Source organism: Momordica charantia (genome assembly GCF_013281855.1).
Source record: "Momordica charantia cultivar OHB3-1 chromosome 11 unlocalized genomic scaffold, Mcharantia_2.0 BLBB01000011.1, whole genome shotgun sequence".
NCBI lineage: Eukaryota > Viridiplantae > Streptophyta > Magnoliopsida > Cucurbitales > Cucurbitaceae > Momordica > Momordica charantia.
In genome coordinates this window covers 21,543,044-21,556,762 of record NW_028275159.1, presented here as the reverse complement: position 1 = coordinate 21,556,762, position 13,719 = coordinate 21,543,044, and the positions used below count along the sequence as shown (strand labels likewise).

At 31.0% G+C, this 13,719-nt stretch overlaps 1 protein-coding gene across 1 annotated transcript; it reads right to left on the bottom strand.

Moving 5' to 3' along the window:
* Positions 1-1,181: 1,181 nt before the first annotated feature.
* LOC111012141 (small ribosomal subunit protein uS4y) lies at positions 1,182-3,200 on the bottom strand. Its single transcript, XM_022286195.2, has 3 exons — positions 3,042-3,200; positions 2,221-2,602; positions 1,182-1,653 (listed from the first exon to the last, which is right to left on the bottom strand). The coding sequence occupies exons 1-3, from the start codon at positions 3,067-3,069 to the stop codon at positions 1,470-1,472; spliced, it is 594 nt and encodes a 197-aa protein (XP_022141887.1). The 5' UTR covers positions 3,070-3,200; the 3' UTR covers positions 1,182-1,469.
* Positions 3,201-13,719: the final 10,519 nt, after the last annotated feature.

Below are 13,719 nucleotides of genomic sequence, written 5' to 3'. Positions count from 1 at the left end.
CAATTTTTCGACCCCTATGTACTACCCCAAATTAACTATAGAAATTTAATTGAAAACTTTCGAGCCAAGTGAATATATATATTTTTTCAAAACAATAAGAACAAAATTAAAGAAACATATGTTTCAATTCGTTGCCAAAACAAAATTCCTTTTATCAAAGTTTTGCGATCTCTAACTCCTTTTATCAAAGTTTTGCGATCTCTAACTTTCTTTTTGTCTAAAAGGTCTAACAAATGTCGAAGTTTCAATTTTAAAAAAATGTCAATGTGGATTGATATTTTTAAAAAGATTATCAAAAAAATATTTAAATTAACAAATAATAATTTTACCATTTTAAACTTTAAAAATTCTTATAAATATTATTATGTCTACATCAGGGACAACATTTTGTTTTTCTGATATGTAAAATGTTGGCTCACACCTTATACTAGCAATGGGTACCCATAAAAAAGGGAAATGTTGACACATACGAAAAATATTTATTCTCTAACTTGTAATCACTTTAAAAATCTCATCAAAACTAAATATAGATTTTTAATAAATTATTATATACTAAATTCAGACTAAATGGTAACCAATTTAAAAATACATAAATTATAATCATTACTCAAACAGGAGTACCGACCAACCAAAAGTATTTTAACCTTTTAGTTTTATAAACTCTTTTTTAACAAATTGCTTTATGGATCCGTCGTGCTATCTTTTTTTTTTTATCAAATTTCCCTAATTAAACACGTTAATTTTTTAGTTTGATGAACAATATTTCCCCAGAAGATTATCGGAATCGCTTATAACATACATAAAAAGAGCAATATTAAATAATAAAAGGTCGAATTTGAACATGAACATCATCAATAGTATCATGATCCCAAAATAATCTTTTTAAACCGGATTACATTTTGCATCGACAACTTCTCCCAATGCATCTACAAAGTGATTAATTGATCAAACTTCAAATACTCGTGAGAAACCCAGAATTTTTACTTTTCAAAACATCCATCAAGATCTTAATATCTATTGGTTTGTACATCAAACCACATTTTTCTACCTTCAATCTCTTGGAACTCTCGGTGAATTTCAACAACTCGTGAGCATTGAAACTAGAAAAAACTTACAATGGTTAGACTGCTGAATATAATTTAAATCAAATCATCTCAATTAATTCATGATGCAAAGGAAGATTGAGTAAAAAATGAGTCTTTCAAATAGTGCATATCATTGCATTAAAACTATGGCAACTAAAACAAAAGAGAAGCTTGGGCCAGAATTATAAACTAGTCTCCTCATCACCAAAAAACAAACCAGTCCTCTAAATGAAAAATAGTTAAAGCAAAACTTCTAGAAGATGTGACATTCTCATAAATAGTGATAGATAAGATTTATCTTGATGAGGAATCGAGGTTAATCTCAGTTACCTGAGATTTTTGGCTAATCTTAATCATCGCATATGATTAAGTTTAGTCAATAACTCAATCTTCATCTTCCTCATCTCCATCTCCACCAGCAGCCTTCTTGGCAGCCACCTTCTGGTTCTTTCTCTTCACTCTTCCGGGGCGTCCACCTCCGAACGGACTTGTGAGAGAGAAGTCAATGTGCTTTTGAGAATCAACCCTCACCATGAAAGAAGGGATGTTAACCACCTGCCTCCCAACCCTAAGACGACAAATGTGACAGATGAAAACATTAACAACCGATGCTTCAAAGGCTCCAAAGCCAACATAAATATCAATTGAGCAAGAGTATATTTTAGACTGCTTTTAACTAATAAGCACTTGAGTTAAAAAGTGTTTAATCACAAATCACTCAAGGTTTGGTTAAGCACTCCACCAGTGCTTACTTACAAAGCATTGCAACTGCTTTTAACATTCTTCCAAAGCATTTTTATGTAATTCTCAAAAATGATAACTTTGAGTAAGTGTTTTATATATTATAATGCACTTTTAACCATGTCATGAAGCACACCCAAACATAGCTTTTAGAGGACAGAAATAAATGCAGAACAATACTGTGCTCCTTATTTTGCAAAAGCAGCCAGCAAAACAACTTTCAATTCTCAGAAAAAATATAGTTGACAGTTGATCATCAACCACAAAGCAAAAACAAAGAATTAAAACAGTCAAATGGAAAAAAGAATGTTATTATTGGTATGAATTAATAGAATGCAAAAGTACATAAACTCTGTATAATTCTTCTGAGAAAAAGATAATGAAGCCACTCTACCTTATATGCCTCTGCCTGATGAGAACTCTAGCATGGTGGATAGACTTTGCCATACCAGACTTGAACACAAGAGTTTGGAGACGACGCTCAAGGAAATTCTCCACAGTAAGAGCCAAGACATAATCAAGCTTGTTCTGGCTCTCGTCCAAAAGACCGTACCTGTTCATCCTCCTCAGCAGCGCCTCTCCCTCAAAAATCCTACGTGGGTTCTTTTCGTCGAGTGTTAAAAGCATACGTGCATTGTTACGAATTCGGCTCAGTGCGTATTGAACCCTCCATAGCTCCCTCTTACAACGAAGCCCATATTCACCAACCAATTTAAGCTCAGCATCCAAACGCTCCTTCTCATAAGGGCGTCGGGGTTTCTTGAAAGTCTTCCCATCTATAGAAATTAGAACCCACAATTCAATCACCATGGCTCTCAGTAAAACCACAAGAATCAGGCAAATCATAAAGCATTATATTCAAAAAAATGAAGTTTAAGAGGTTATAATCTCCATTCCATATGGTAACCAAAAACTAGAAAGAAAGAAACAAGCATGATAACTCCTCTGTATCCAATCTCACTGATTTTACAACATGCTCAACAATCGAACAAGTGAAACATTCGTTGGCATCCAACTGAAAAAGGGTTCCAAAACTCATTAATCAGAGTCAAAATCTGGGACTCTATCAATTTTAGTATGATCCTAATGTAATTAAAAACCGCCGGTTCTCCCAAGTTGCAGATCAAAGAATGACGAACAAGAAACGAAAAAAAGTGGCGATGAGAATAAGGATTCATAGCGGATCTTTGAAGAGATTGTTGAGCGTATACTTACAGTTCCTGTAGAAGGAGACGTGGACCATGATCTCTTCTCTGTCACGGCTTCAGAGGAGAGCGGCTAGGGTTTTGCGAGATGAGAATTGGAGAAGAGAGTAGGAGAAGAGCAACTTAGGGTTTTCACCATCTTTTTTTAAAGCGTATTTGAGCAGACTGGGCCGGTGGGCCGCATAAGAGAATATGGAATGGGCTGCCAGAGGATAATGATTTGGGCCCATGCTAATATACCTAACAACGGCATTTAGACCACAACTGATAATGATAATGATTTTAGTAAAAGACTTTAATTACACGTGATTGTAAAAAAAAGAGATTTAATTACACGCGATTCTATAAAACTGATTTTCATATAATTATTTTAACGTTTCGTTGCACATTTTACCATTTTATTTTTATATAATTAAAAGTGATTTTAAATAAATAATGGTGTGTTTGAAAGTCATTTTGATATGGCTAAAATCATTTTTACCGTTATCAAAATCACTCTTTTTCATTAATCATGTTTGACAAATTAAAAAATTTATTTTGGTCAAGTTTAAAATCAATTTTATCACTCATTCTACCATCTTTCCTTGTCAAGTAGACCCGAGGTGTGTAGAAGTTTGTCAATAATCAGAGTGTCGACTTTCCTCCCACCTTTGAAACGATCTTTGTAGTAGTACATCAAAGATCGGCTCTAAACACACCCTAAGGTTGGATTTCAAAAGTAATTTAATCACCAAACTACTAAAAAGGCTGTTATTTTGAAAAAATTATTGAACACTATTTATTAAGCAATTATTATAGAACAATATTATATATAGTTATATAACTAAATGTATTTAATTATTACTATAATTAATACCATACAAATTAATTTACTATTGCATAAATTTTACTAAAATAAATATCAATTTTTAAAATTTATTAATTTTTTTTATATCTGTGAGTATCCGGACCAGCTTACGCGCACCTCAACTAATCTCACGGGACAACGTCTAATCCTACAACATTTGGTGTCAAGAAACACATAATAATTACTAATTCTTAAGGTGGCTATTATAGGGTTTGAACCTATTTTCTCTTAATTAAACTGGTCAATTTTATAATTTACTTTAATTTTAAAAAATTTATTTGTATATGCTCCCTTTCCCTCACTATTTTGGTGGGGCTATGGAAAGAGTCAATTTTATGAAAGATATCATAAAATTGATGAATATTTTTAGAAAAATTATAAAAAAAATCATAAAAGAATGGAGAACGCTAGAATTATTATGGAGATAGTGATTTTGCATAAACTATAAATTCTAAAACCCTAAAAATCTAAATCCTCCAATGGACCCATAATAAATCCAGCCCAAATTCCTCATTAATAATCAGACATTATATTTGGACACTGGAATTTACCTTTATGTCCTTAAAAATGAGATGTATTATTGTTGATGTTGATGAAAAGTTAAATTAATTAAACAAAAATAATATCAAAATAAATTTCAAATCTTCGTTGGTATTTGTGATTGATTTTTAAATCGTTACTTTCCCATTTTTTATTTAACAAGACGATGGAATCGAACACAGTTCAACGATAATTGACATATATGTCTAACCAAGAGATCGTGAGTTCGATCTCCCACCCCACATGTTGTGATAAAAAAAAGGTGATGTCACACGAGTCTGTATCTTAATATTGTATTTGCAATGTACGTCGTTCTAGATCTGGTCCAAGATGAACTATGTAGGGGATTTATTGAAAGTTGAAACCATTGAGTTCAGAATATGGTAAAGTGGCTCCTAGGTGGGAACTACGCCTTTGATGAGTGTCGCGATGGGTCTATTTGCGATATTCTTATCTATTATTTTTGAGATTTATGATTCTTTCATTTTACTAGACCAAATTTCAATTAATCAGATTCAATTCACAAGAACCCCTAAATAACTTTTCGATAAAAAGTAAAGTATTTAGGTTTCCGCTTTTTAGCCCACTCTTTTTTGGTAGTTCGATCATGTAATTTCTTTTTTTTTTTTTTGGTATTTACAAAATATGAGTCGGAGAAGAGGAAGACTTTAGACATAAAGGTTATCCTTAACTAGTTTAGACATCTAGTACCTTAATCCTTGGTTGCAATTGGTTTTTGTCAAATTAAGGCTTTTTATCAATAAACAGAAGCGACTTAGAACTTTGAGATCTCTTAGACGTAAGTAGGTTAAGAAGCATAATCATTCAAAAACAGGAAGGTGTGTCAAGCGTCTAGTGCTATTCCTCATACTAAGTCGAAGTAGAAGGTCTGGATCTTTCATACTCGAGTAATTCAAAATCAAAACCAACAACATTTCACTTAATTACACTTCACTCATCACCATCATTTTTAAAAGATACATTTTGTTGAAGATACATTTTGTTCCTAAGAAACAATCTTGGAATACTCTTACAAATTACTAGCTATTTGTGACGAGTGTGCACTTACACTCTAATCTTTTGCTATTAAGCAGAGCCGCAAACACAAATTCTTCTACCCAAATTTTATCTAAACACCAAATAAATTATTAGAATTGTTGATGTCGATTTCTGAGTGAGTGTCACATAGGTACCATGAGGTATCACGTATGCCATCGTCTCCTAGTTCTAGGTTACCTGCACACAAAAATCTCATACCAGTAGAGTGCTCTGTCTAATGCAATATGATACTTAAGTTATAAGTCAAGGTGGGAGCAAACATGTATGGAGCAAGTAGAGTAACAAAGTAGCAATCTCAGGGTGAGAGTCTTACTTGGGAGTGTGTGTCGAATTCTTACAAGGAGTTGTGTATGAAAATTCAGCTTACCTAGATTAGGGTTTTCCCTCTCATTTATAGGGAGGGAAGAAAGATAGAGGGAGGGAGGGGTAACCAATCTAATTGGGAGTGTGAGGGCTATTTTCGACATTCTGCGCCATTCCTCTCTACCATCCCAGAGTGGTGCGACAACATTTAGGGTACGCCTCTAACATCATGCCAGTTTGTCAGCACCTCTAAATCGTATTGGGGGCATCCATAGAGTACGCTTGACCCTTCTTTTCGGTGCGCTTTGCCCACCTACTTCTAGTCCGCGGAGTTCGATGTGTTCCCACAGGGGTTTCTACATGGTGGTATGTTGTTGCCCCTCAAAAATAATAAAATGAAGTCTAACTCTAAAAACGGCTTAAATAACACCAATTAATGAAACAAAGGATAAACTCAATTGATTCAAATTTTAGAGCAATGACTATTGTTATCGCCTCCTACTCTTACTTCAATAATAATTGAAATCCCGTTACTTGTAGTCAAATTACCATATTACTTGTAATGATTTGTACACTTGCAAAAATCGACCACCAAAATCACGTTGGATTTGGTCTTTTGTTGAAATGTGTGAGTATTGACAAGTTATACATGGTTATTGTGCATTTATCTCTCTGGATTTCATTAAAACTAATGAGGTTTGGAGATTTTGTACATTGATCAAACTTAATTTTGTGTAAAGGTTGATTTTATTGAAACTAACTAGTGAGTTTTTGGGGATTTTGTGCTGGATCAAACTCAATTTCGTGCAAAGCTTGATTTCATTGAAACTAGTGAGTTGGGGATATTTTGGCAAAGAATTAATGGGTTTTTGGAGATTTCTACTTGCTTTTTCTTAAAATATAAGGTGAATTAAGGTGAAATTGAACATATGATTGTACTAGTGAATAGGAAAAGTGGATTGAGATTCCACATGACGGATGGAGGTTGAGGATAGAACATATTCGGTGCCCCCAGCTTGGCGAATCGCATCCCCGCACAACGCAGCGAAAGGCCTCCCTTTCCTGTTCACTCGACCTTTCTCTGAGGTTGAGCCCAACTGAACGAACCTGATGATCCACATATAGTTAAAATTATTAGGTGAATTAAAGGTGAAATTGAAGACATGATAAAATTTGCAACCATTATTTAAGTCCATGGTCCAGTTAGATGAAATTGAGAATGAAAGGTGGAAAGTTATAATTTTACCAAGTTAGTGGTAAAAAAAATTCCTTTTTTTTTTTTTGCTTTATAACCTAATTTCAAATTTAAGCTAAAAAAAGAGAGAATGGTCTTCAAAAACCTTTTTAGAGTTGAAAAATTAGATATAAATTGTTAATGGATAAATTTATTTCAACTAAATATATTTTATAGTCTCTATTATTGTCTCGGTATTTTTAAAATTTAGTTTCTAATAATTTAATATTTTTCAATTATACTATTTTTTTAGGACAATACTAAAATTAATTAATAATAAACTCATATGACATGATACTTAGTAAAATGATCTAATCACATCTTAATATATAATCACATCTTAATATATTAAGTTAATGAACTCAATTTCAAAATCTTGAAATTATATATTGACTGTAGTACGAGTTAAGCTAGTAATTAATTAAATCGGGAGCATGAAAGTGTAACGATCGCGGAAATGAGAGTATAGTAAAAAGATGACACCGCCCACACGAGATTTTCAAAGAAATTTGATTCATAGAGTTGAACTTGATTTTGTATATTTTGTATAATCGGTACAATCTTAGATGTTTACTCCTTGATTCTTTCTCTTAGACATAAGCTCAACTTAAAGGTTGAAATGCTTGTTCTCGAATCAAGGAGATTGGAGCCTTTGCAGCTACTAACTTGTTTAAGGTCATCAGCTTATGGCTTGTTGATTTCTTTCGATCAAACTTTTGGTTTGTTGATCTCTTTGAATCGATCTTTTGGCTTGTTGATTTCATTGGTCTGACCTTACGACTTGTTGATCCATTTGGATCAATCTTTCTATTTGTCGATCTCTTTAGATCAAGTTTCCAGTTCGTAGATCTCTTTTGAACGATCTTTTGGACTTGTCGACCTCTATGGGATCAACAAGCTTTCAGATCTTCAAAGTTTCAAGTCTTCAAAATCTTTAGTCTTTAGAGTCTTCAATCTCCTAAATACTCTCCTGGTCTTCAAAGTCTTTAGTCTTCGAATTCTTCAATCTTCAAAGTCTTTTAGTCTTGAAGTGTTTGGTCTTCAGAGCCGTTGATTTTTAAGGTCTTCAAAGCGTTCGATCTTCATAGTCTTATATTTTCTAGGAGTCTTCTCTCGATTGTCTAACTTGGATCCCCTTAAAATTAAGGATGACTTCTCTATTTATAATTTTATAGAGTTATCCAACCTTTGGACTTAGGCTCACCATAGGTCCAATTTTCCTCAACGAGCTTGAAAGGGTATGTGTTTCGAATGACTTTGAGCCCAACCCTTGGACGGTCCCATTTGAGTCATGTGTTCAATCCTCTTCGATGGATTCAGACCTATTCAAATTTGGTTTCAATGGGTTATTAATCCACCATGCTCTTAGGCTAATTCGGGTTTGGGGCGGAATTACCATTTAATGAGTTTTGAGCTTATTTGATCCATGCATAGCTATTATATGACTCAATTTGATTAGGGTAGTTTGTGTGGTCAAACAGTCATTAGGAGGACACATGAAAATTCACTAGAGGCCAAAATTTATCACTAACAAACACAATAATATTTTTAACATAGTTCAATTTTTCGATCTAGTCCATAAGGTCATGTCTAAAGAATATAATTAACAATCAAAAGTTAATACAATTTACGATCAATATTCAATATTTACTTAGGCATAAAAATGCTAATCTTGCCACAATAATTGATCGAATCCATCTTTCCAAACACAAGGTCTCCTTGGACAATAAACCATTACTTGAACTCCCTTCAATTAGTAGATGTGTCGTCTTTGAAGATTTGACACGATTCTTACCAATAAAAATAACACAACTATAATCACATTTGCACAATAACAAAAAAATATATAATAATAATAATAATAATAATAATAAAATTGCTCGAACAATTTTGTACAAGTGAATAATCCAATTGCTTTGGCTGCCAAACCGAGCTGAGCTCAAGTGGTTAAGGCACTTATCTCTGACCAAAAGGTCACGAGTTCAAACCCCACCCCATGTTGTATTAAAAAAAAATCCAATTACTTTGGTTTAGGGAAAAAAATGGCAAGCAAATTACTTTTGGTTGACTAATGTTAAAATGATGTGGCACTTAAATTATTCACTATGCAAAATATATTTTCCAACCATTGAATCTCCTTTATTTATTTATTATTATTATTTGCAAATTAACTTCTCCTTTCACTTGCTTCTTCCTCCTCTTCTCCGATGAGTGCATCCAGTTAGTTAGTTATTCAGAAATAGAACCTCCTCCAATTGGTGAATCGTGTCAGTGCTCATTTAGAAGAAGGAAATGTATTATTAAATTAATATATTTTATCTAGTCAACAATTTAAATGTCAGGTCATTTTAGCATTAGTAAACTAAAAGTAGTTCAGGAACCATTTAAAATAATTTCTCAAATTTTAGGGATAAAAAATATCCATTTTAAAACTTCCAGACAACATAGACGCCAACTTTGCGATAAATGCAAAAGAGAAGAGCAAAGATTCCCGACCCAAAGCATGTTATTGACTCAACCACAAATCTGTTGAATGAAGGTAGCTTGCTTACTCTCAGCCGCTAGTTAGAAGGAAATCCGTTGACTTCGTTTATGCCCTTATGCAGTAAAGAAAGCAAGTGAGGCGGGCTAAGCTTCCATTCGAAGTAAGGTAAGAGGATTCGATCTTGCAAAAAATTCAAACTTGAGAAACTAAAGGTGTTTTTTGAAATTTTGATAATCAAATATACACCTACTCCAAACTAGACCATTTTTCCAAAAAAAAAAAAAACAATCTTAATTTAAAATCCAAATTAACAAATACAAAACTGATTTTATAAGTACAAGAAAGTGGAAATTTGAACTTACGATAATTTGGTAAAAAACAAGTGTGAGAAGTTTGAGCTATGATCAATTTGAAACTTTAGTATTTTTGCAAAAAAGTTTAATGAAGAAGATTCCTTTCACTTACTGAGTTGGCAAAAACGTAGAGGACAGATTTGTCCGATTAAGAGAATAAAAAATAATAAAAATTGAAATTTTTGCCTACTTACAAATTTAGAGGATAAATTTTCCTCTCTTAGATGCCTTAATTTTTCCTCTAAATTTTTACAGATTTACTACATATCATGCCATATAAATTTCTCATCAAACAAAATTTTATTTACGTAGTAAAACTAATCTAAACATAACAACTGGTTCAGGTACTTATCTCTAGTCCGTATAGATTATAATTAAAAAAAAAAAACTCACATTAAAGACTAAACCTATATTTAGCTCTTTATTTTTAAAAAACAGAAAATTAATAGCATAACTGTTTAATTCTTTTTCGCTTTAATATTAGAGTTCAAACTAATATAAGGGTGTCATTTCAACTTTTAACTAAAAAAAAAAAGGTTAAAAATGCAATTTTTTAAAAATATTTGTAAGGATCTATTTTTAAATTGTATAGTTGTACTCTAAAAGTCAGACACCAAATAAAATTATTTTGTCCAATATCTCACAATTTCATAAAATTTGTTATGATTTCTCTTTTTCTCACATAACATATCTCTTTATTATATAAATGTTTTAATTGTTATCTCTCTCTCTCTCTCTAACTTTATTTTAATTTTACTATATATCTCTCTCACTTTTTCTTTTTTAATTTTTCTCAAATATGTAATCATATTAAATACTTATCTCACCCTCTGTCCAAATAAAATAATCCATTTGGCCCTACTCGCAAAATAATAATAATAATAATAATAATAAATAAATAAATAAAAACTCTTCCAATCTAATTTTCGTGAGACCTCTCAACCGCTAGAGTTCGAATCTGACTATGGTCGATTTTTTTTTTGTGATGTGCCTGTGTTTGAACTTGAAAAATTTTTATTTATTTTATTTTTTATTTAATTTTAAATTGTGCCACCACTTACTTTTTTTAAAACTACCAAATAAAATTTTCAATCCTTTGTTGTCTTTTTAGTCTAATTACTGCCGTCAATTTTTAATTGTCTAAGGTATATTTTTATTAACTCGTAGGTTATGTATATTATGAGTTTGACTATTTTAGATTATTTTACACATAATAATTAGTAAAAACTTGGACTATAACTTAAAATTCTCAGGTTTTAACTACATTAATACATATAATTATTATCATACTTATTTTATGTTTTAGTTTTTTATTTTATTTTTAATAATGTTATTGTAGATTTAATTTATAATCCAAATGGAGATATTATTAAAGAAAATTGATGGATTATATGTCTATTAAATAAAAGATTTAATAGATATTCTATATAATTACTTTAGAAAATTTATCGACAAATTCTAATATATTATAGGTATAATATTCGAAATTAAATTTGTAGAGTACATTGACAAAAAAAAAAAAAAAAACTCTTTATGTCTCAGAATCTTACTTATTTGTGAATTAGTATGAAGTCGCCCTCGACATAATTTTTAATCCGTCACAGGATGGAGAAAAGAGTGGACAACCTAACTGGAAAAAAAAAATAAAAGAAGTTGGTTGAGTATAAAGAAGAAAAAATATATATAAAAAGAAGAAAAAAGTGGTTTTATTTTTTACAAAAATATGGATATAAAGTATTAAAAAGGATTGGTTGTGATTTATTTGTGTGTTAAAGTGTTATTTAAAGTAAATTTCAATCCATTTTTATTATACTTTTCTTAGGAAAAAAGAAACTTTATATTATTATTTAATCCATTTGGATAATTGATTCTATGATTGCATGATTGGATTGCACCTTATCCCACTAACCCACTCCACTCCCATGAAAAGAGAGAGAAGGCAAACGTTGCGATTTTTATTTATTATTTATTTATTTATTTTTATTATTTATTATTATTTTTTTTTTGGTGAACAGACAAATAAGGGAAGGATTAAATCTGGTTTTATTCTCAAAACATTCAAGTTTTATTCTATTTTGATCGGGATCGTTTGATAAAAATTTCACTTTTTATTTTTTGTTTTTGAAAATTAAAGTTAAAAATATTACTTTTATCGGTGTGTTTCTCTTGTTTGTTATTTTTTTTAAAAATATTTTTAAAATCTAAACTAAATTCTTACTTATTTTTATTTTTGAAATTAAGGTACAAATGAGGTTTTAAGAAATATGGAAAACATACCAAAGAAATTTAGATGAAACAAACACAATTAAAAAAAAGAGAGAAAACTAAAAACAAAAATGGATATCAAACCGATATGAACGATTCTATTAAAATTTTCAAAATGTCTATTTTAGTCCTTATATTTTTCTAAAATAACCATTTTTTATCTTTTATTTTTATTTTACCTTTAACAAATGGATGAAATAGTTTTGAATGTATATATGAGTGTGTTGATCTACTTAGACATGTATTACAGCCAAATAAATTGAGTAAGATGATTACCGGACGAATGGAGATTTGGTATATGAAAAAAAAATTGAAATGATTTAAATTATTTTCATAATATAAAGATTAAAATAGACATTTTGAAAGTTTGTGACCAAAATATAATAAATTTAAAAATTTAGGGATAAAAACTAGTTCAAGGACCCAACATCAAACCTAAAAATAAGTGATAAAAATTGGAAAAGACAACTAAATTGTGGGCATGTATTATTCTCTCATCGAAAAAAAAGATAACAAGCATATAACCATTTAAAATAGGTAATTTTAAAAGAAAATAGGAAAATATCTATTAATTTTTTTAGTTACAAAATTATCCTCCTTGTAATGATTTTAAAATGAATATATAATTTTGGAGAATCCTACCTAGTATAATTCAAATAATTCTAAAAAAACTTAAAGAATGTATAATGAACACCAACCAACAAAATGTAATTAGAAACACAAATACTAAGACCCATAATAATGTTGTTTCACGGAAATAATAAGACCCAAAACAAATAGATGAACACGACGAATAGAGGAACAAATAACAAATACGGCGAACATATGAACAAATACGGCGAACAGATGAATAAATACGATAAACAAATACGACAAATAGATCAACAAATACGGTGAACAGAGAAACAAATACAATGAACATAGAAAAAATACGGCAAACGGTAAATAAAAAATGTGAACAAATAAGGTGAACCTATAATGTAAGAAATAAGGTGTATTTTTTTTAACAATTAATACAAAAAATATAAAGCACTCTACCTACGCAATGTAGAAATTCAACATATAGGTCTCTCTCCTTCGTCATCGTTGCCCCATTTGCAACCAGCTCTATCACCCACCCGCATTGCCCCACCGTTGTTCCCTTGCTTGATTGTGTCAATGTTTAGCATTGCCTAACAATATCTTCTTTCTCCCCTATTGGATTTTTGCTGTCTCCCTTTCTCCTCTCGTTTCTGTCTGATCGTCTCCCTCCCTGATCTTCTTCGGTGTGATGTCTCCTTGTATATTAAACAAGAGTGGTTTTACGAAAGATAATGGAAGTTAAGATATTTTATTTTAAAAATAATAACCAAATAAAAATCGTAGAAATGTCAAAATCAAACCAAAACTACCAATGGACATTTTTCATTATCAAATATGATTTGGCCCTTTTTAAAATCGAATGATAAATAGGACACGTAAATTCTCAAAACTTCACACACACACATTCTCATTTTCGCTTTCACTCACTTTCATCTCATGATTTTCACCTTCACTATGACTTTACTGGCTCCTTCGTCTTCTTCACATCTGTCTCTCACTTTCTCTTCATTCTCACCACTG

Bases quoted from the DNA above. Each gene is read 5' to 3' on its own strand.
- LOC111012141 (XM_022286195.2), bottom strand. From the start codon at position 3,069: ATGGTCCACGTCTCCTTCTACAGGAACT. The intron at 2,603-3,041 runs GTAAGTATACGC...TAATTTCTATAG, and splicing joins CGTCTCCTTCTACAGGAACT to ATGGGAAGACTTTCAAGAAA. The intron at 1,654-2,220 runs GTAGAGTGGCTT...TTGTCGTCTTAG, and splicing joins ATCAGGCAGAGGCATATAAG to GGTTGGGAGGCAGGTGGTTA.